At 36.2% G+C, this 24,904-nt stretch overlaps 1 protein-coding gene across 1 annotated transcript in view; it reads right to left on the minus strand.

The window, feature by feature from the left end:
- Nucleotides 1-766: 766 nt before the first annotated feature.
- The window catches only part of NFXL1 (nuclear transcription factor, X-box binding like 1), a 53,746-nt gene continuing 29,608 nt past the window's right edge, over nt 767-24,904 (minus strand). The window contains exons 17-22 of the mRNA XM_026078618.1: nt 24,549-24,715; nt 23,634-23,703; nt 15,433-15,537; nt 12,216-12,302; nt 8,518-8,571; nt 767-3,586 (exon numbers count right to left, since the gene is read on the minus strand). Coding sequence (XP_025934403.1) covers nt 3,413-3,586; nt 8,518-8,571; nt 12,216-12,302; nt 15,433-15,537; nt 23,634-23,703; nt 24,549-24,715 — 657 coding nt within the window. The 3' untranslated portion in view covers nt 767-3,412. The remainder of the gene's footprint in view (nt 3,587-8,517; nt 8,572-12,215; nt 12,303-15,432; nt 15,538-23,633; nt 23,704-24,548; nt 24,716-24,904) is intronic.

The raw sequence follows: 24,904 nt of genomic DNA on the forward strand, positions 1-24,904 counted from the left end.
TGTCCGGAAGAACATCTTTAATAATTCATCTATATACCCCCACGTGAGGCAAAAAATCATCCAAGTCCATCCCATTCATTTTATCTTAATCTACTTCCCCATCCCATTCTCATAATTTTGTCAGACGAATAAAATAAAGGAACATGATTACATAATTTCAGTATTAACCTAAATAGTGAGAACTATCACTGCCAAAGAGGGGAACAAAGAGTTACTAGTTCTACTACAACTTCCATTTCAGTATGGCAGTCATTCCCACTTAGGAAAAGTTTGTTGCATTAAGTATACTAACATTTGGAACAAACAAAAAGATTTTTCAAGTTGCTTTTGATGCATTTATTGTCTGACTTGATTTTTCCATTAAACTATAATACACAATGCCCTTGTTATTGTTACAGGGAACAAAATTGCCCAAGGATCTCACAATCCAAAACACTGACAATTTGTAAGCACCTTAGTTCAGTGGAGAGATGACAGTACTCACTAGAACGTACCCAGAATCAGGAAAAAACCTGAACAATTTTGCATTGTACATGTAGCTAGATATTCTGAATATTAAGTCTTGTCTTTATGTTTCCCTTCAGCATCAGGCCATACTACATCATTTGTTCCAATGTATGCTTGTCAATATGCATTTTCTTTGTAAACTGTTAACATTCACAATATTTGCTCATCATGTTATGCAACAGTATAGTACATTTAAATTGCTGAAAAAACTACCTTCAGTTCAGTATTTCCCCTCTAGATTTACTATCAACACTTCATGTATGCTGAATAACAGGTGACTTTATTTGTACCTTGTACTTCCAAATATCGTCATGCTCACAACACGCAGAGCTCCAACCAAAAGACAAAAAAATTAACTGTAAAAAAAAACAAATAGAAGGCAATCATCTATTAAACTGCAGATTGGGTGAACCCACACACTTTTTTATGCCAAGAAACAAATATCTGGTTCAGCAGGCACAGCTTATAGTAGACAGACCAGAATGCAAATGACTCAGATGCTGTTGTACAGTTGGATAAGATACACACAACTATTTTGAATAAAATTTCAAAGATAGGGCTGTCTCACATATGTGAGGCTCAGGAGAGATACAAATCCTTTTGCAAGGGGAATATGTCTGTTTATATGAATTGAATTAATTTTAAAGACCAGCATGCTTTCTTATTATAATATACAGTTAAAGATGATCAACGAGAAGCAGATCTTTTCCTCTCCAACATTTCACATAAATACAACAAAATATTCAAAGCAAGAGAACACTAAGATTAACTTCAAGCATAGAATTCAAGTGCAGTTCATTTTTATAGCTATTTCTTCTCTCTTTGCCATGGAGGCAAGGAAAAAACTTTACTTTGTACTTCTTCAAAGAAACAGCTAACAGTAAACAGAAAAAAATGAGTTATTTTCACGTAAAATAAAAGCTGTTTCCACAATGGCCTCATTCATGTTGATCTGAATACTTCAGCTACAAAGGTATTTTTTTGTATATTTGGACAATGGATCACATTTTACTTTAGCTGAACAAAACTCTCCCTTTTTTCCTCTCAGTGACAGGAGAACTACCGGCATAGCAGTCACATAATAGCATTGCCTCACTTAAAGAAACAACACTTAGATACAGAATTATCTTCTGGGCATCAATATTATAGAAAAATATTAAAGTAACAACATGGAAAATGGTTTATTCCTTATACTATAAAATAATTCAACAGAGAAGSAACTGTAAGTGCCTGGTGCAATTTCAACTAATTCTGTATCTTTACATACTAATGGCCTGACATAATGATGCAAGTAGAGTCCTTTTTTAAAAAGTCAATTAAAAAAACAAACAAAAACAAACTATTAAACAGCACCAATCCATGCCAAATGTGACCAAGTTTTCCTCATCTCTTCTCTTTCACCCAACTTAGATGATCAAAGAAATGGAGACTTTTTTCCAATTCGGAAATCTCTACACAATCTAAAAGCTGTTGCCTATTATAGCTTTCCTATTTTTTTCTGTTGCTGCTAATTAAAACCAGAGATTGACTCAGACTAATATTAGGTGCCTTTACAAGTGGGCTAAATGTTGAATAAACCAGTTTTTAAACCAACTGCAGTCTTCTCTACTAATTCATGCAAATGGTCCTGCTGCCTTTACAGAATTTGCAGTAAAATTATATGCCTATATTACAGGGGCAATCTAATGCCCTTTGCTGCTAAAGAGGAAAGGAAAAACCCACTAATGAAACTCCATAAACCACCAACTTTGTGCCTTATCTTTCAAAATACCTTATAAGTAGGCCCGTTTGTTGCTCATTTATCAGCATAAAATTTCTAGTAGAGATTTAAAATTCAGTTTTTTATTTAGCTGAGACAACATAGCTTCTCATATAGTTTTGAAGCTCTGAAAATCTTTCAGTTCTACCAGCAAACAGGACCCTGTGACATTTCAGTACTGACACCCTAAAGCAAGGTATTCTAGTATCAATAAGAAAATACCTAAACATTTAAAAGATTAGATAGTTCAGACATGATTAGCAAGCACCATCCAGATGACTTCAGAACTACATAATTGTATAGTTAAATTATTCAATTACTTTACCTTTTTGTACATCTATGCAAATATTAAAATGTGACATTTATTTATGGAAATACTCAAGATGCTCTAAGTTTAGTTTCATATTGCCCCCTGGAACCAACACTAGAAAGCAGTGATGAGAACACACCCCTGTGCACTGAAACTACTTCACCCATGTTCAGTCCTTGCATCTGCCCACTAAACGAAGCTTTCCATTGGTTTAACATTGAGGAAGAGGAAAAAAAGCAGTCTGTAAGGTGGCCCGTTGTTTGTGTTACAGCAGACTTGGAAGATAGCTCACATTTCCCTTCTCTAAAAATTCTGATACGAGGCCACAGATTATTTAAATCTAACTGATGTGAAGTTCCCCATTAGTTATCATTAAAACTGACATGAAGCACAGGAATTATTATGTTTTGTGTGATACACCATGAAGACTCGCATAAAAGTACTAATATTTAACAAAACACTAAATTTATTTTACTGGAAACAAATATTCGGTAAAGCATTTTATGCTAAACTACTCTTAATTTTGTGGAATGGACACAAAAAAGTAACAATATAATAAAATAAATGTTAACAGACCTCAGCCAGGTAAGTTACATCAGCACTTCAGTGTAGACTAAAACCTACTATTTCTTTACTTTCAGTGTCTGAATTCACAGTTTTGTGCCGTGAATGTAGTAGCACAAAAGGTAATACTCCTTCCCAACCCTGTACTTTTTTGGCAAATAGTATACGTACATAATCTATGTATATTAAGTTCTATTATACACAGACTAACATTATAGCAATAATAGTTACCTAACACCCCACTGAGGTATATTAAATATTTAAGAGTCATTTCAGTCATTGTAGACCATGAGCCATGCAAGCATGACAACAGCAACTCCAAACACTGGCAGCATAATGAAGTTCTTATACTTTTGCCACGATGATTGTTCAACTTCTACTTCATCCTTTCTCTTCTTATTCTTTCTTCGTCCTTTTAACCTGTTTTCAAAAGCTTCCAGTTCAGCCTAGATAAAGAAAAACAGGAGAAATAGTTGATGTCGTGTCAGGACTAAGAACGATGAAACATTCAAATAATATTCCCAAGGTTCATTTATAAAAATAAATGTCAGCTAATGAAAGTTACACATTCCTTGAAGATGAGATGGCTGCACCACATCTCATGGTTATATGGCACTTGGCTTCCAAGTACTAAACAATCATTCAGTTTCTTATAAAACACTGCCAAAAATGTAACCAACTGAAATGTTACGTGATATTTTTAATCTCAGACTGAATATCTTAAGCCAAGACGAGATTGCTATTTCCATGGTATAGGTTAAAATAATGCGTTTTCCCATTAGAGAAAAGTCCTCATGAGCATTTTTAAGACTATTACAATAACATATCTAAGAGCATAGGCTGAAATCTAAAAGAAAACACATCCCCATAATAAAGATGCACTCTTTGCTGACCCTAAGCAAATCCATCCTTTTCCCCTCCCCAGTTCTTTGCATTTTGCATGCTCAGCTAAATTTTAAGTTAACAGCTATAATCTTAAGAAATGGAATCTTTGTTCTGCCTGTCTAAGTGTTATGACTCCTATATTTGACTGTAGTAGGTACATATTACCTTGTAAGCATGTGCCTTCACGCCCAGAAACAACACAAAGGGACTGGGAAAATTAAAAGGAGTGTCAAGCTTCTACCCATAATAGCAGTTCCAGGGTCGTGCCTGGATTGGAGAGTAGGAGAGCGGGATTAGGCAGGCTGGAACAAGGAGGGCAAGACTGGGGCCAGACTCCAAAGAGGAAAAACAAGGACCCCTGGAGCCAGCTGTCCGCTAGGAAGAACAAGATCAGAAAAGGTGTTCTAAAGGAAAGTCAAGACTCAGGTTAGAAACAGAAAAGCTGTGACAATCATGTGGATTTTGGGGTAGATCACCAACTACTAGAGAAAACGTGGGACAAGGAGCTAGGGAACAAAGAGATATTAGATAAACTCCTAAAAAAAGAATGGAGATCAGAGAAGTAGAGTTGAGGCAAGCCGGGAATGGCTGGGCAAAAAGAACGAGACTGAGCTGAAGCAGAGGAAACGTGGACAGTGAACAGAGACACAAAGACTGGCTACAAAAGAAAATAAGTCTACATGATTACTACAGTAGTGCTGCCAGGAAGAGTAGGACTAAGACAATAAGGTAGGTGCATTAAAGAAACAAGAATGAGTCTGCTTTGGGAAGTGGACAGAGAAGTACTCTCCAGTAAATACRATTTTTCTTTGGAACTCAAGACTGTATGATGTCTGGTATTCCTCTACTGACAGAAAATATTTGTAAGAGTTTCACAAAGCATATCTTACTTCCCTTCTTGTGCCAGATACCACTATTAGCAGGAGAAAAGGACCCATTTTGATGTCTATCCCTTTGTATCCTAATAAAGGCAGGAATTGCTGGCACTTCTCTGATGATATGGCAGAAAAATTAAGACCAAGTCCCACAGTCTATTTGAAACAAGATTACTTACAACTATCTAATCCTTCTTTAGGAAAAACAAAATATTTTAATGGAAGAATTTTTCAAAATCCAAAACCTGAAGGCCAGTATAGAGTTCTTAAGGTTTTAGGCATAATATAGTAGGATTTTGTTTTACACAGATGTGACACAGGAGTTTTGCACATATTATATCCTTGTGATCTGCAAGGGTTAAAAGCAGAAAGCCTCAGGTATTGCAGTAATCTGAATCAAGATAGAGGATTTCAGCAATTATATAAAGGGTACTGAACTGCTTACCTACTGCTCCTTATAGAATCTGGCTAAAAATAAATACATTATAAAAACAAAACACAAAACGAGGAACAAGAATACATATTATTGTATACATAATTTGAAGATACCATTGTCCTTACAAAGCTACCTATGGATTTTATAGAACTCTCAGTCATAGTGTAACCTCAATGACCTCTGAATAATAAAGTAATGGTTCTGCCTTGTCTTCAGTAAGCTACCTTATTTTTCAACCTAAACAGGCTCTAACTTTTTATATAGAGTAAGAACTTAACTTCTGTCTATAGACAGATTAAAAGTAAAATGAAATGCAATTTTTTCAAACAAATTTGAAAGTTAGATAATGTCCAGTTTACTGTTGCCCAGGTGCTGAATTTTGCTCCTCTGTGTTATTCTCTACACTTCTCCCGCACTGAAAGGAGAAGCAGCCCTAAATATACAGTTAAATGAATACAAATAAAACTGATTATACAGATACATGGTGCATCCTGAAATTGCAGATCTTGTGTTTTACAGAATTTGGGGGTGCTTGACTTTCAAGGCTTCTAAAGAGATGTTAAGATATTTTTCTAAGAAAAAAGGAGGGGAAAAAAAACCATGTATTTCATTAAATTATAATTCAGGTTTGAGTCTCCAACTTTCAGTACTGAACCACTCCTTGCTATCAACTGAGCTAGAGAAGTTCACCAAAAGTTTTATAGGCTGGAATGGGACAGAGAGCGCTTGATCTAAACTTAAATAATCATAGCACTGAGTTTTCCACCTCTGGCAACTGTGGAAACCCTGGCCTCACAACATGCCTCTGAACTGGAAGCAGAAGGAAAGTCTAGCTGCTAAAGGCATGACTAGGTGCCTAACCCAGCCCTCTCCCCTTCAACTAAGAAGCAAGGAATATTCTATCCCTAAATGATATTAACAGAAGCTACTAAGAAATATAGCAAATACCAAAATATAAATCTGTAGACTTAGCCACAGCATTGACTAGTGTGTGTATAAAGGATTTACTAAAGCACTAATCAAAATAGGCCTCAAAAAGCTGTGACTATCAGATGATCAGTTTATACATGAATGTGCTAATGAGATCAGGAACATGGTACAAGACGCACACTTTTGTCAGAAGGGAGTAAGAATATACATTGATTGAGTATAAAGGGACCCAACAGCCTATGACAGTGAGGTGCTCCATTTGCATCACCAGACAGCAGATTTATGAAATCAAATTGGAAAGGAATCAATTTTAGATAAAAGTATCTGCACTACCTGATGATAGGAACGGTGTGGAATTTTAGACCCTATTTATTAGTGTTGTCATAGCATAATCTTTGCTATTGTGCTATACAACTGACCATTATAAACCAAACTTAATAGGCTTGATCACGTATTGGTGAAGTTTTCTCTCCCTGAAGGCAAGGTCCATCCCTTCCAACCTCAGCAACCACCAAGTTGTTGCTATATATTGCACAGTGGACTGCTGGACTGACACTGTGAGACTTCAGTGAATATACAAGTAAAAAGCAATGGCAGCATGACTGCAGAGAGAAACAGTCACTGCTGAAAATTCAAGAAGACAAAACTAATATTGCACACTGCACTGGTCAAGCAAATCTGCTATAATATTTGAGAAGTCTCAATACAGTGACTTCTCTGGAAGGACTATAAGTTAAGTGATTATGAGGCAGAAATCATTAGTCACTGAATGCCTTCTTGTTTTCCTCCACGAAAAAAAAAATCAGTGCAATACAAACACCAACAACTTCGGACTTATAGTTTAAGAATTGTATCCTTATTCTTTATATCTTTAAATGTCCATTGGTGCACTTCTGTATTCAGGTTGCAGCACTGTCAGTTGTAGATTATCACTGCCTAGACAAAAAGTTTCAAGTACTTGCATGCAAGCTACACTTCCTGACCTAAATCCTGGAACTAATATTTCTAAGCTCAGTTTAGAGAAAAAAAAAGAGTCAGATGAACCGAGTCATATGCAGGGATACGTAGACCAATATTGTAGACAGCTGAGGCATGAATGTAACAAGAAACATGACAAGATGATCACAGACCAATGCCTGATGCCCTGGACAACAGGAGCATACTGCATGCTTGTCCAGCATGAGGGACATACTTCCATAAAAAAAAAAAAAAAAAGTAGGCCTTGCTAGAGCACTGATTAGTGTGCATGATGCTTTAGCAAAGCCTTTATGCAATTAATCAGAGCAGGCATAACTCAAGCGCGGACCACAGAAGAACTATCCATGCAAGAACGTTCTAACGAGACTGGGCGAGCAGCACCGGGCAGTCAGTCCAGGGAATACGCCTCCCTTGCTCCCCTTTGAGCCAGGGCAAGCCACTGCTCTACGATAAGGATAAGAATGGAATGTGAAATCCAGATGAAGATGCAAGTTTAATACATAATTGTTTTGATAAATGAGTAAAAGGAGAATCATAAATCACCTACTGGACTTGGAATGTGATTTTGTGTCAAATGCTCTATCACAGGTATAGATGCATTAGCTAGTTGGAAGGAGTTCATTAGAACTATAGCCTCTAGATGATAAACCCGACCAAGCCTTCACCATCAAACCAAGCTTACAGTCATTCTCTGAAATAAGATCAGTATTAGAGACCAGGCAGCTGGCACGGAAACCTCTTGGATTACAATGCTGTCAACATACATTCACCAACAACAGACAACAGCAGCAACTAATGACAACAATAGCAATTACAGTAAATACACATTCTTCCCCCTTCAGAGATCTCAAAGGGCAATGACTCATTTATGCTTTCTCATTCTTTCATGGTTGAAAAAAGCTTCAGTCAAAATTTAAATGGCTATGGAGCCCATTGAGCAATTCTATTTTTTATATATTATAAAACATTTAATAAAAATTCAGAGTACCTGGTATTTTAAAAATAAACTATAATATACACAGTTCTATTAATGCAACATGAATCAGTTTAATTATCATTTTGCATAAAATTATGAAAATTGTTTGGGAAAATATTTGGACTCTTAACCATTGTAAGTCATTCACAGTACACAGACTTCTTAGTGTAAGACATCAGCTGACGGGGAGGATTGTGAATATCACTTTACGAACTGTATCGTTAGCTGCATGTAAAATAAATGCTTTACTAAAAGAATAAAGTGATGCAGTGTGCGAGGAGAAAGAAAGGTTGATACCTGTTGTCTTCGTTTCTCTTCTTCAATAGCAGCTTTGGCTTCAGCTTCTTTTATCTATCCAGACACAGAAAATGATGAGCAACTGTTGTAAAGAACAACTAAATCTATTTGCTCATAGAATTATAATTACTTTTTATAGACTGGTTCTCAGCAAAAGTGAGCAAAACCTCTATCGGGTGAGCTTTTAATTTATTTAGATCATAAAATATTCTGGGAAAAAAGCTGTATCATCTTATGTTTGGAAAACATCGAGCACATAGTGGATGCTACCAGGTTATAAATTGGGCTTCTGACTCACTTTAATCTGACAAGCATAACCAACAAATACAAAACCTGGAAAAAAAAAAAGTGTTTATTCACTAACAGCCAGGAAAAATGCTAGAGATAGTTACTCTAAGTTGTCAGCATCTTAATCCTTAATTCAGCACCATTTACATATACAGGTAATACCTGTATAAGTATGTAATTCATACACACACACTTCATTCCAAGTGCTTTAAATACTCCATGACTACTAAAGTGAAAGGTAACTTCTACATTTGTACTGAATATGATATATTTTGGATAATGCATACCCAAACTGCTTTATGGCCCAAGGGGTAACGCAAACTGTGAATGTAACTGGAAGTACTTCATCATGCAAAAGTCATAAAAATCTTAAGTCATACTTCTACAGAAGTGTTTTGTAGCATTGAAGAAGCCAAATTAAATACTAAGAATTATTAGGGAAAGAATGAAACAGAAAACATGCCAATATATAAACATAGGGTGCCCTTGAATCTAAGTTCCTGCATTTGGTTTTGGTCCAGCAATATCAGAAAGATGTGGAGCTTGAACATACGCAAAGGGTAACAGGATGGAGTGGCTTCCATCTAACAAAGAGAGCATAACTAGGATGTGTCACGTGAAATGCAGATGATTAATGGGGCACATAAAATCCTGAAAGGTGAGAAGATGCTGAATAGGGATAAATCAATTATTTTTCATAACACAAAAACTAGGCCCATAAAGTGAAATTATCAGGAGGCAGGTTCACAGAGGGAAGTATTTTTCTCCCACCCAGTATATGGCTAAACTTACAAATTCAGTAACACAGGATGTTATAAATGCCAAAGGTTTATGCAGGCAANAAAAAAAAAAAAAAAAAAAAAAAAAAAAAAAAAAAAGGATTAGGCAAGCTAACGAGAGAAAAACGCAAAGACCATTAAACACTGACACCAGCTCTAGTTCAGAAGTTCCCATGGTCAGAGATCACGAGACCTACAATAACAGAAGTAACAGGGAGAGTATATTTTGGAAGTATCACTGTGATCTGCCTTCTTCTTGTACACATTTCTTGGACCTTTAGTACTGTAGCCTCTGAATTACCACCTTAGCAAAGTAAAATGCAAAAATCTGACTTATAACTTGAAATTAAAAAAGATCCTAACAATAACTGGTGGGTGTGTGTATAGATAGATATGTTTTTATATATATAGGTTTATCATGACTTGCATACTATCAATGACAATTTACTAAATATGGTTTGCACAGATGGAACTTGTTCCAAACAATTTATAATCCAAGAGCTATTGAAGATCAAGTAGGACGCACACTAGCTCATGCTTTTTAACACCGTAGCTGAAACTGTGTGCACTGAGGACAAGGCCAATAAAACATCATCATATTTGCAGGTTTTCAGGTGGCTTTTAAAGTTAAATCACGTATCTCAAAAAAAATTTTAATTAAGAATTTTATAAAACTAGACGCAGTGACGGAGACTCTCTTTAGAACAGCATACAAAAGATCTTGTCAGCCATGCACATCTGTAGTTGCAAAGTATCATGCAAAAAAACTGCACAACTAACTAGCCTCCTGATATTTTACTGCCATCTAATGGCAGAACATCAGCTGCAAAAGAAAAAGAGTAAATCACAAATGTGGAATAAAGCAACAGAAAAGCTTTTTACACTGGTGTGGTTACAGTTGTATGAGATTTACAGGTGGAGGGAAATTAACCAATATAATCACAGTGTGGAAAAATATTTCTAGAACTATTTCTTTAATAATAAAATATACAGTAAAGAAATGAATTACTCAGAAATGCACACTCACTAGTTGCTATACATTATTTATAAGAGTTAACACACTTCATTTTTGGACACTGATGGTCATTTTGCAATGGCAAACTAAATTCTCTTTGTAAATGGCTGCGATTTTTAACAGACACATTGTTCAGTCTTGACACATTGCAGTAAACTTATTTTGTCATTTACTAATTCTAGCACATCATTTTCAAGTCAACACAGGCTGCACAAAACTGCCTAGTGAGAATTTACAACTTCAGAAAAAGAAAAAAAACAACCAAACAAATCCACATTCTTCTGTGAGGATGGTACACATAGCTAGGTTATGCCACACGACTGTAGCATCGCTTGTAGTGGAGACTTGCAGTCATTTGCTCATTGCACGAGACCTTTGCTTGCTGTAGATTACAGCAGTGTGAGCAAGAAACAGGAGGTAGTATCTACCTAAGTAATATAGTAACTTAGAATGAAACAGCTGTAAAATCTTAACCTAAGAAAATAATTAGAAGTTCTCAAATACTTCTAAAAAAACTTGTGCTAGAATACAAGTATTTTTCAGACAGACAACTTATTTCAGCAAGATCACTTGTTGCTACCTTAGGAGAATTCAGCCATTAGCAAGTCCAGGTACACCCACACTGGAATGTGCTCCTGGGTCTCAGCTCATGCGGGTTTTTAAATCGATCTACCTTCTTTCATGCACTCCACATCCTACAAACTTAACTCCACACTCATACTGCAACTGTTCGTTGCTGCTGGGATTTTTAGAGGCATATCCCAAGAGGCTCATCAAGCTGATCAACTAGCAAAATTGTAGGATTTTGTTTATGTGATACTTGTGAAAACCTGCATATCAATCCTGAGCAGGATTCTGCTTCTCTTCTTCTGAGCAGAAGCAAGCAGAAGTCAGTTTTATCCAAAGAGATTTTGAGCTGTGTCTCTATTACATCTCACACTTACCCAATAAAAGCCAAGCAATGTATGTACCAGTCCTGTTTATGTTTTTATAAAAAGCTTACAAAAGCAAGATAGATATTCTGTCTCACTACATGACATTTTGCAGCAATTTCTGAACTCCATAAAACAACAGAACTGGGGAGAGGTCACATTTAAAACAGGCTGCAATTGCTAAAAACTCAATTCCTCTGCTTCAGGGTAACTAATACAGTATGGTAGAATCACACTATCATGAATGATTAAGTTGTCCAACGATGGCTGCATAATTTCCACAAGAAAGCAGATCTAACAATGCTCTGTGAAGTAGCTGGCCTTAATCCTACAACATCAAGATTTTACCATCGTTGATCATTGCTTGTTCTCAAAGGGGAAAGAACCAGTTCTAACACACATGGGCATGCACGCACAAATCAGGAAGATAAGAATATTACATTAGCATAGTATATCATTAAGTTAATTAACACTGCCTGCAAACAATGTTATTCTCACCACCCTTATTTTTTCCACATTAAGCCAAACCTAACAGTCTGAAAAGGCAGGTTCTATTCAACACACACTTACTTGATCATGTTGCATTTCTTGCTGCTATTGTCTTGAAAAAATAGTTTTGTTCATTTTTTCCCCCCCTTTTCTTGAAGCAGGGAGAATAAGTTATAAGTGCAATAGATAAATTACCTCAGATGCCTTCCGCTTCATTTCCTTGCATAATGCATCACATTCCAGTGAAACTTGGCCTTCTCGTATCTTGCTGCACTGTAATTCCTGTTAAGTATATATTTAACGTCTTTCAAAACCCATTCCATTATACACAAAGTTTAAATTATAAGGTCCATTTCATTACAAAAATTATGAAAAATTCATATTTGCTAAAACATTGGTTACAGAGAAGACAAAGTTAATTATTAAACACTATTCGAATCTTTAACTTTGTATTAAATTTTGTCCTTTTCCATTTTCCTTCTTTCTGATCAGCTGATCACTGAAAGCAAGAATAAACCAAATAGCCAAGTTTAACCCCTTCCTTTCCTTCCATTTTCTCACTTGTTTACCTAAGACAAAGTAATATAATTTTGTGGATTCTAGCATAAAGAACTAGCACTCAGTCTCAGCAGTTTCACACACATTCTCTTCACTAGCCTACAAATCATCAGTACTGCCTGAGACTATGGGGCAATATCTGGTCACGAAAAAAATTCCCCACCCTTTCCCCTGCAATATTATGAAGATAGAAAAAGTAGTAAGTAGAGAAAACTGGTATGTTATCTATACTACTAGCCTATCAAGGATTTTGTTGGGTAGGTATAGCAACACAACATGAAACTACATTGTCTTTTATACTGCCAATGATATGCAGGACAATCAGAAGTTGTGATTTTTCATAATGCACACAAAAAGAAATCCACAAAATTTGTATGAAACATTAAAAAAATTCTACCTACAAATAATACTTTTTCTAAACATGAGTTTTAAATACAGGTACATTTGGACAATACATTTATTTTTGCAATGCTTAACTTTCCTTCAAATCAATTCAAGTATGTTAAAAACAACACTTGACCAATGCAGAGATGGCTAAAAATACAGTCTATTAGAAATTGTCAGACTTACAGATTCAAGTATTTTATCTGCCTGTACATCTTACATGCATAATGTCATGATGCAACACTATTACCACGTTTAATTTAGAAAAAGTTATTTAATTTAAATGCTAGAAGGGGAATAAAAAAATTCTTCCTGTTCTATACTCAAAGCCATTAAATCACATATTCGATATTAGTTGGGCTGGTTCAGTGACTCCTCCTGTAACAATAAATTGCTTAAGAAAGACTGATATAGGACTCCAGAATTTATAGAATCACTTACTCGACTCTAATATAAAACACAGAGGACAGAAAAGTGAGTCAAAGTGGAAGACTGAGATGGCTAAAACTGGCCCAGCCAAAGCAATACACACAGTTAACTTTACGAGACTGCGGGTGACAGGTCTGTCTTCATCGCAAAGGGAGTTACCAAAGGAAATTCAGGCGATAGCAGCAGGAAGGATACACACTGGTAAGGTTTCCTCTGGTAAACCGGGATTATTTCTTCAGCATCAGGATGCGATAAGTTTACAGCGCAGCTTAGGTGCCCTATAAACTACAAGCTTTAACAGTACCATGCATAGATATAAGGTAAGAGTGTTTCTATAGAGAATTCAGTAGTAAGTACTAGATGCTAAATTCTGTTCCTTGTCTTCACAATCACATGGAAGACTGCAGACTTTACAAACCAGACATACAGGCACATTATTTGCATGTTTGACCCACATATGGGAGGCTTAGAGATTCACTGCTGGCTGGAGACCATGCAGCTCTGAGTAGATACGGAGGAGGGACCTTTGGAGTCAMCAGGTACTCGCTAGGATCACTGGCAAGGGCAGGGTCATACAAGGGAATCACTGTAAGAAATCTTTCACATTGTAGAACCAAGACAGTTTCACATGACTGCAACTGAAACAAGGTCCAGTTATCCACAGTCTACTGGTTCTGCCATTGTTTACCCTCCACAATATAGTTTCCTGTATGAGAAAGAGCAGGGATTTTGGTTTGACCTCCAGACAGTAGGCCAGTATTTCAGGTACAGTTCTTTCTTCTCCATCTAAAAAAATAAGGAAAACCCTAAACTCTTATTTCCCTGGGAGTCAAATGGATCATTTCTTGACTATTTAAATAAGTGGGCTGGCTTCACAAAAATTAATGACCACTCGTGACAACCTCTTTGCCTTATTCCTCATAACCAAGTTTTCTCTATTTTTTAAGCTATAACAAACTTCAGATTTAAAGTAAGCAGATCTTTCAGAGCAGCAGGCTTGTGAAGGTTCCACTACTTGTCACTTTTAGACTGGTCAAAACACATCCTAAAAAGTGTATTTCATTGTTTCTTGGCAGCACTCCCGAACTGGAGATCCACAGAAGTGAAAAATATGTCCCGTCATTTGGGACAATGAAATCTGAACTGGTCTAAACATCAGTAGCTGTACAGTGAGATACAATTCAGCACTAGAATACAAAAGAGTAGGAGATATGACATTTTCCATATTTTTCAAAAATGCGATGAAAGTTAGAGACAGTAACAACTAGACATAACTGAGCTGTTATAGAAATAGAAGGTCCCTAACAGCTACTCCTTCCATACGCAATTACGTTTGGCAGAAGACTTGCAGGTATATTTTAAAGACAGGAAAGCGAAGTCCAATTATATGTTTAACCAATTGTTTTCTGGATTCTACAAGAGCAAAAGAAAGACTGAATCCAAGAGGGACATTTAGACACAGAATAGAATAATTTATCCATGGCAGAAGCCAATACTGTTTTGTACCACAGTAATACAGGCAACCTAAAATATAGGTAGTTATCCATAAATGCAGACTGTTCACCTTGTTAAAAGCTAAAAATGCTGATGCCTGTAGTTGCTTTTAGATTTGCAGAAAACTAACTGATCACATTGGTTAGGGATTCACAGATATAACATCTGAGATTTTGTTTAATTACATAAGTTGGAACACTTTCCTGAACTCTTCAGAAAAAAAAGTACTTTTTCTTACTAAATCACTCCAGATCATCTGATTAATCTTCCAATGGAGCCACAAAAAAAAAAAAAAAAAAAAAAAACAAGTGTGCTTGCAGATGTTAGCTACCTGACTTGCAATAGCTTTATATTTTAGAACTAATAGGATTTTATGTTCTCTAGTGAATCTTTTCATATTGCAGCCCAGATCTTCAGCTGATGTGAACTACTACAGCTCTACCGAACTAACTGGACCTATTCCAATCTGCACCAGAGACAATCCAGTCATACAAGCCTAGGAAAAAGCAAAGATGCATCTTTCTCAAAACTGTAACCGAGAACTTACCTTTTTCAGTCTCTTACAGGGACATCGGAGTTTAACCTTCTGGTTGCAGTTCAGAGGACAGTCACCTGAATGGCAAATCTCTTTACATCGGTGACCACACGGCAACTACAAACAACAAAAAACAAAAAAGAATATCTCAGATCTAAAAAAGACTGGCTAGTTACAAAGAATCTATGAACAGACTTTATTAAAGACATAGTTAAACAGAAAAACCCATTCAACTTATCAGTTTTTCACTTACGAAATAGTGATTTTTTTTTTTTGCAAATGTTTGCCTGTTATTCAAAGTATTTCTTTTCCTGTAGAACAATTTTCCCCTTAAAGATTTTATTTGCACAGCTTGATTAAAACCAATTTTGTTTTCAAAATGTTATCTGTAAGAACAGAGTCATCATTGCAATTATTTATACAACAATAATTACCCTAGCTTTTTTTNGGGGGGGAGGAAGGCAACACACAGGTACGTAAGGTAGGAAGAAACTGAAAACAGAGATTAACTGTACTGTAGCTACTTATAGACCAGAGAGCCAACAGAAAGAGGAAAGAATCAGAAGTACCAGAAGTGCAAAAACACCACTAAAGAAAGTTTTACATGTAAGAATGTTCTGAACTATGCAAAAGCCAAATACAGGTTGCCAATGTTCTTAAGTCCCAAATAATTTCACAAAATCAGGAATCTCTGCATTTGGTAAGTAATCCCATTTCTGGTACTTGAGAAAGACTACTGTGTTACAAACTGAGACATTAATTTAACTATGGTGACTGTTAGAAATACAGCAGTACTCCCAGCGTTACAGTAGATATGAAATGGCACAAGAGCAAATCATTTCACTTTGTTAGGAACTTGACTGAAAAAAAAATATCTTGCTCATACACATGCCCATATAAAACCTTAACAATAATGATATGCCATTTTCTATTACAAAACCTAATGTTGTTAATAACTGAAGGTGGTATCTTGCATAAGACATCTGACTTATTTATAAAGGTAGCTTTAAACCCCAAAACGATTTTAAAAAAAGTGGTATTGGTGCTCTTAGTAAAAAGCAAAATTTCAGCTGTTAAGTGTCATCAAGGAATTAATACAGCTTGGAAAATGCTGTAAGAGATAATTAAGATATACATTTTTCATAGATGTGTACATGCTACATCACTTCATTCACAAAAATGAGAGTATGTCATAACACAATTATAAAATTCTAGTATATACATTTCTTGCTGATTAGTAAATTTTGATTTTTAGAAGTACAAATGAAATGGCTTAACTTAAAGCCTAGAGTCATGGAACACATACCTAAAACAGAATGTAAAACTTTCCATCTAAAAATCATGCAACAAGTAAACATGCTTTCATGTCAAGTCAAACACTATTATCATACTAAAGTATCCGCTAGTGATCCATTCTGTGATTTGGGGTTCAATTCCTTTTATTTGCTGTCATCGCATATTTCACATAGGACTGGAAGGAAACTAAGTCCTCAAGTCCAGACCCCTCTTGCTACTGGCAGCTACCTTATATGATCCCTATATGACTGGACCAAGCCTTACACTGAAAACAAATCTTTTTTCCCCCCCTCTTCTGCTGTTGGGACTAGGGAGGCTGTTCCAAGACTTCATGTCTTCAAGAAGCAAGACCTTTTCTCTAATTTCCTAAATTTATTCTAGACAGTCTAAACCCATTTGTTCTTATCCTCATATTGAAATATTTCTTGACTGTTCTTTTATAAAAGACTCTTTATTCCCACAGTATTCCCTTCATTGAATTTCAACCAGCTTAAATCAATATTTCTTGAACACAGTAGCCAGAACTGCATACAATATTCCAAATGACATCTCAGCAGGACTTTGTACAATGCCTTAATTATACCTTAGTCTTAATAGAATATCTTGCCCAACACATCTTCAGCTCTCATTTACATTTCTCTCCAGCTAATCATGCTGTGACAATAAGAATTTTTGCTGTCTCTCAAGAACTTATTACTAGTCTTATATGAATGGTCTTACCATTTTTTCTGTATCTAATACCACACCCTAAAGGTTATCTGCTTCTGCACATGCATTTCTTCAGTTGTCTGGTACTGACAACACTCCACAAGTTTTCATCAAAAAATTCCAAGAGCATTCCTATTTTTTGGTGCCAAGGTCATTTCTGAAAACAATGCAAGATCAGTCCTCAATACAATCCTTGGGAAATTTCCTTATTGTTAATGCCTCTTTTGTCTAACTATTCATTTAGAGAGATGTATATACTTAAGAAACACAACCAATTATTGCCTTAATCCTCCGCAGCCCTTCTATTAATCTTCTTTATTTGGACTAGCTAACTGCTGTGTGGCATTGCCTCAACTGCTCTACTGAAGCTTGACGCAGCAGATCTAATCTATTTTTTTTTTAACTGGGGAGAGGGGAAAGAAATCAGTCACCTTGTCAAAGAAAGAATTCAGGTTAGACTGGCACAACTGATCATCAAGTAAATCTATCTTGCATTTTACTTTATTCTGAAGAGATGAGGAGAGAAACTTCTTTGAGCCTCGAGTTCAGACTACTAGTCAGGAACACAGAATGAAGCCAATCTGACTCACCAGTAACAATTTTTATTCCCAGGTGTAAGAGCTGAGGCTGCTCACTAGTGACCGGTAAGTGACACCCTTCCCCTACTCAAAAGCATCAGGCACAATTAGCAGCAATGTTATAGTCTCACCTGCAAGTCATCCCACACAGGCCAAAACTATCCGTGGTGGGAACTATCACTTCCAACTTCCACTTCCATTAATAGTGTCAAAGCCCAACAAATCGATTTAACAGCTGACAAATGTAAAGAGCTGCAAATTCTACACAGTAGCCCTTATCAGAACTTCCAGGTGTTACTGCAATAGAAATTCTTGCATTATACACCATTAGAGCAAAATTTGCACGGCACAAATGTGTTTAGTCCAATACTGAAAGCTATGTTTACACATGTTGTTCTCTGTGTAAGCATACACTGTTCACATCCACAGGGGATGCAGGACAAGAAGGAAGGCGGCAGTGTCAGTTTCTTTCTACTCCCACCAATGCAAAGACAACATATAAAATAAAGAAGATCACAGAATCACAGAATGGTTGAGGTTGGAAGGGACCTCTGGAGATCATCTAGTCCAACCCCCCTGCTCAAGCAGGGTCACCTAGAGCACCTTGCACAGGATCGCGTCCAGGTGGGTTTTGAATATCTCCAGAGAAGGAGACGCCACAACCTCTCTGGGCAACCTGTTCCAGTGCTCTGTCACCCTCACAGTGAAAAAGTATTTCCTCATGTTCAGATGGAACCGTCTGTGTTTCAGTTTGTGCCCGTTGCCTCGCGTCCTGTCGCTGGGCACCACTGAAAAGAGTCTGGCTCCATCCTCTCGACACCCTCCCTTCAGATACTTGTACACGTTGATAAGATCTCCTCTCAGCCTTCTCTTCTCCAAGCTAAACAGGCCCAGCTCTCTGTCTTTCCTCATAAGAGGGATGCTCCAGTCCCCTAATCATCTTTGTAGTCCTTCGCTGGACTTGCTCCAGCAGTGCCACATCCCTCTTGTACTGGGGAGCCCAGAACTGGACACAGTACTCCAGATGTTAACTAGATCAGTTAACTGAACGGCAAAAACAACATCTCCCTCATGAGCTCAGTGACCAGGAGCAATCCCATCATTTCTTCTACTGGATATTGTAATGGGAATGGCTTTGCTTGCTTGTTTTTAAGCATACATGATGAGCTACTAGGTGTTAAAACAAAGTGTATGTCCTGTTGGATTTTTTGCATCATATAAAAATCTCTCATAGTCAATAGCTAGTGTACCAAGGGCCAAAACAAACAGGCTTTGCGCTTGACATGTCAAGTGCTTCCAAAGAAAGCACTTTCATCCACAGCCCTGAACACAAGAAATGCTATGAGCTTTTTTCCCCCTGACTTAGGCAACTCATTTAAACCTTAACATTTCGTCTGATGACAACGGAAATAGTCAGCATTTATGAAGGCTTACTGACTTCCACCAGGTATTTGACACATTCTGTTAACACACCTGCAAGGAAAGCATCGCTCTTGGGTAGCGATCCCAAAAGCTAAGCACCAAAGGTAAGTTTATCATTTCCAACTCAAGTGGCAGACTCGTTAGTTTAAAGCGTGGCTCTGCTTCCAGAGCTCTGAAAACCTCCATTGCTTATGCCAGACATTGAGGAAAATCTTATGTAACGAAACAGTTCATTCACCTTTCAAAATTAAATTTCTAAAAACCATGCACATTTTCAAGAGATGTTTACAGAATTATTACAGAAAATAAAATTTCTTATACAAAAATAATTGATACCCATACTCTTAAAGCTTATGACATTATTCTAACACGCCAGCACAGTAGAGAGATTTATCACAGCATGGTCACATATTTCACTTCTAGACAGTATGCACTCTTAAAGTACTGTTATTTTGTCAAAAATTACTAATTACACAGAAGAACGTAAGTGATAAACAGAGATACACAGATATTGACATGAATATACAAATGAAGAAAACTGATAGCCCATGGAAATTTCTACTTAAGATTTGTCCCAAAGCATCTGCAAACATGATCATAAGAATTTAATCACTACCGATTAAATAAAAAGAAGCTAAATTTCCTTCAACAGGATATTTTGTTATTGCTACCAAACAAGAGAAAGAACTTTTAATTAAAGCATCCCAGCTAACAGCTGCAGCAATATCAAAGACTTGCTGCTCCCTAAAGTGGAAAGGAAATGCAAGCTGTACTGTATAATACTAGAAGTCCTTTTTTTTGTTTTATACTAAAAGAGCCAAAACAAAAGCATGAAAGCTGGCAAGACTTTCAAGTATTTTTTTAAGGCACCAGACAATAGAACTAAGTGATTTTCATAATCTCCATAAGTAGCATGCTACTTGTAATTCAAATATGGTATTGTCTACTACAATTTCCATTAACAAAGAAAAAAAACAGACATCTCAAATCTAGGATCTCAGTAAAAAACCGTATTCTTTAGAACCTAAATTGTATTATTCTAAACTTTGGTAGAGTTAGTCCACACTGATTTATAACAAGCAGCAACTTCCCTGAGCTCTTCTAGTAACCCAAGGTCAGCTTCTGACATTAAATAAGAAAATGCTCATAAAACACTAAATTGAAATTAACTTGAGGCAGTTAGAGTTGTACACAAAAAACTCCCAATTTGTTTTTGAGCAGAAATATTTGATTTATGAACTTTAAAAGTTTTGTAGTCCTATCCATCTTATATCTTGGCCAAGCTGCTTGTAAATCCTTGTTATGAGGACCCCCAACTGGCCTGATCCATATATGCTGGGGAGTGGGTCTGTTGAGATTGCTCCTTCAAATCCTGTTTAACATATCAGTGAGTCGTTTAACAGAGGCTATTTGTATAATCTGTGTTATGATACAGCTAGGCAATTTTCTCAAAGTTACAAATAAACATTGTATAATTTTAAAATTGACATAGTATTCCTAGTATTATTTGATATTCACAGAAAAGGAAAGTTAAAATACTGAATTTTTTAGAAAAAAAGATAAAAAAGAGCATATTGTACTTCAGAGGTTATCAAAACAGGATCAGGTGAAAGTACAATGAATTGTGAAAAAAAGATTCAGACTCCCTGAAGCAGGACAATACTAGTACCTTTATGTTTCAAACTCAGGAAGAAATAGAGCTAGAAACACAGGGAGGGATGGGGAAGCATTTTTACATCACCAGTTGCAATTAAAGATTCTTCAGATAGCAGGAGCTACAGAAAACCTTATTTTTCAAGGCATCTATAGGAACAAGAATTTTAGAATAAAACAAAAACTTTATCCAACTGAAGTTGATTCTGTGGTCCTGAGCCTTCGTCACATCCTATTGTATGGGGGCGGGGAAGAGAGAACAACAAACAAAATGCTCACATCTGTGGAAAAGGGCAGTTCTGAACTGCAAACCAGAATTCATGACCACTACTAGAGGGATTTTAAGTCACAGACTGAGTCTTGGGAATACATGCAGAAAAATTACAACAGATGCTTTAATCAAGGTCAAAAATGAGACATGGAAGAGATCTCAGAAGAGAAGCTGAAGTACAGAAAAACGCAGTTCATGTTAGAAGATTACGAGCACTCTTGAAAATAAAGAGGAAGTCTTGGAGCAAATGAAAATGAAGTAACAGAGAGGGAAATGAAAGGATAAAATTAAGAGGTAAATGGACAATGAAATAATATCCAAAAGCTTTCCCCTGCTAGGAAGAGAACTTTTAGACATCCAGATGAGAAAATTGTGACAGGCACAATCATTTACTTGTGCAACACAAATAAGGAGGATGAACAGAAAGATATCAGAAAGGCATCTACAAGGGCAAAAAAGCAGAAGATAAAAGTAGGTACACAGTACAGAGCACAGACTTGGCGGGGTGTGGGGGGGTGTCAGGAATTTGTTAACATTATCTTGTCTGAAAAAAAGAGCAGCAGAGATAGTTGGGAAATGAGCAGAAGTGCTACAAATTTTTGCATTTGTACTTACTCAAAAACTAAAAAAGTTTCTATTCAGTACAAGGATTCAAATTTGACAGTTCTGACAGTGGAAAATTAGGGAACAGGAGAAAATTTTGGATCCAGAATTATTAGGTAGGCGCAGAATTCAGAGCTACAAGAGATTAGTTAAGGAGATAGAAGTGTCTGTCTAGTGGACATAGAGTATAAAGATAAACTAGCATAAAGGAACCAAGTGGAATCAGTGAAGAATGAGTTGGATTAAGTTATTTATGAGCATCAGCTTGACATTGCATGTGACAGACTTAGCTAGACAAAACAAGGCAAACAATGAAATAAGTGATTATGGGATAAAATATTTTCCTTAGTACAAGCATTTTTTTTTTTTCATGGAAGGAGATTTTCTCAAAAATTCAGAAGAGCTTAGCCTTGGAAACACTCTCCAAAATACTCCTGACAATATTCCTGTTCTTCCACTTGGCAAATTTTCTTTTCCTACAGTGAGGAATGGAGTGAAAAAAGGGCTGTCACCCTCACTACAACTAATACCAGCTAAAGAAAAAAAGACAAAACATTAAAAAAAAAAAAAAAAAAGCCATACCCCCCAAAAAAGCCACACAAGGATTTCTGGAAACAGGCAAGCAGCACAAATCACAGGGCTGGAAGGGACTAGGAAGAGGTCATTTAGCCCATCCTTTGGTCTTAGAGCAGTATTATCTGTATCAATCCTGATACATGATTAAGCTGTTAAGGTCTTTACCAATGCAAGTTCTGTAGTATCGCCACCCAATTCTTCCCCACCACTTCACATGTCTCACTACTCAGAAGTAATATTTAACATGAATCTTCCTCACTGATATACCTAAGTCCACCATTTCCCAGCTTTTGCATCATACAATAAGGATATTCTTCTTCTCTTTTTTTTGCAGCAAACTTTTGTATACCCAAATCCTGTTGTCATATATCCTTGTTCTTCTCTTCAGGCTGAACAATCTTAATTCTTCCATTTTCCTCATTCCTTAACTCTTGTCACGTTTCTAGATCCTCCTCAATTGGCCCACCACCCAAAATTAAACATCTGTCTAGCTGAAGGCTACCAATGCTGAATAAAGCAGGAAGATTATTTGGTTTGTCTTATATTTTAACACTATTTAGCATATATTTCACTATTGAAGCAACTTGTAAAGTCCAAAATCCCTTTTTTTCAGAATTACTACACTGACTGTGATTACTAGCCCTGCACTTAGCCAAAAATAATCAACCACAACTAAAATTCTCAGTATTTGTACTAACCAAATGGCATCTTATTATTTTGGGGATATATATTCAAAGTCAGTTTTTAAATCAGCTTACAGGACATATGCTCCCATTTCAGCCTCATCTCCATGTTTAATCATTCAGGCCATTAATGAAAGCATTCACTAGTACTGCCCTGGGAACAGATCCCTGATCCTTTAATATATCCTTCCAAGTTGACCACAAACATAAAACTGCCCTCTGAGTACAATTTACTAACAACTTTTGCATTTATCATTTAGCACGATCATCTAGACTAAGCTTCTCCAGCTTGCTTTTGTGAATGGCCTGTGAAACTGTGTCAAAAACTTTGCTGAAGTCAAGATACACATACACTTATTTCTCTTTTATCCACAAGCTCCAGACATCCATCAAACTGAGTATTTCTTTGTTAATACAGCTTACCTCTTTTGGACACTGATTTTTGCAGGAAGTAAGAAGATCCTTTTCTTTTAAATCAGCACAAGTTAGTTTTCTGTAAAAGAAAACATGTATTTGTGATAAATACTAAATTAAAAACAACACAAGACAGTACAGTTGGGATGCATTTTAAGTATTTATGCTCGTAAAGAATAGTATGCTCCACATAATGTGGAACTAACAGTACTAAGTGTCTATAAGAGAAGAGCACATAAATTAAGAAGATTTGAAGTACTTTAAGGAGAACAGACAAAGAAGGGCGTATAAGTGTCAGATGAGTGTTTTCAGAGTAATATGCATAGAGAGAATAAAATTCAAATCCACAAGTTCGTCTTACATTTAGTAAAAGCTAGCACCTCCCTGTCCCCTCCCAAACAATTAAGAGACACAATTAAAGTGGCCAATTAAAAAGGGGCACAAGTGATTAAAAACATGTTTTCTAATTAAAAAAAGACAAACTAAAGGACATTTCATTTCAGAAGTCCTTTCTTTTGTAAGTCTTAGTTATAATTTACACTGACTACATTCATTCTAATTCTTCCTTATATACTGTAAAAGAATTACATATAGATTAATTATATTATACAGATTACTATATATTTATATAGTTACATTTACATAGTTACATATATTACTATATTATAAAAGAATTACAAAAACAGTTCTACGAAAAAGAGTTCTGCCCATGAGACTCCACGTACTTTTAATAGTTTTAGCAATACCACCAAATAAAACACTGGCAAATTTTAAATAGAAACGGCATATATTATATTATAAATTATAATCCTCAAAGAAAAATGTTATAACTTGCCATCAGGGTAACTCCCATCCCTAGACATTTCAAATGGTTTCCAGTTAGTAGTACTTGTCAAAACTGAACCCAACTCATCATCTACTTACAAGCATTCAATATAGAGTATTGACAGTTTGCAGTGACACTTTATTTTAAGCATCTGAAGGCATGATGGGCAATCCCCAGGGTGACAGGGCAAAACACATCGGTGAGGACAGCCAGATGGCCGTGGCTTGGTACACTCCTCTTCACATTGCAAACATTCTGGACCTGTCTAACAAAATAAAAACAAATTACTAAACAAAGTGCCAAACATGTTTGCTAGATGATATTAGCAAGCTTTTATATAGAGGAATAGATTAGGGGTATTTTTTTCCACAGGAATCCTGCTATTCATTAAGATATTCCTCAAGCAAAGAAAGAGAAGAAAAGCAGCAATGCCAGTGTTTGTAGGTCAAAGAGA

Source organism: Apteryx rowi, unplaced genomic scaffold (assembly GCF_003343035.1).
Source record: "Apteryx rowi isolate R43461 unplaced genomic scaffold, aptRow1 scaffold_481, whole genome shotgun sequence".
NCBI classification, from domain to species: domain Eukaryota; kingdom Metazoa; phylum Chordata; class Aves; order Apterygiformes; family Apterygidae; genus Apteryx; species Apteryx rowi.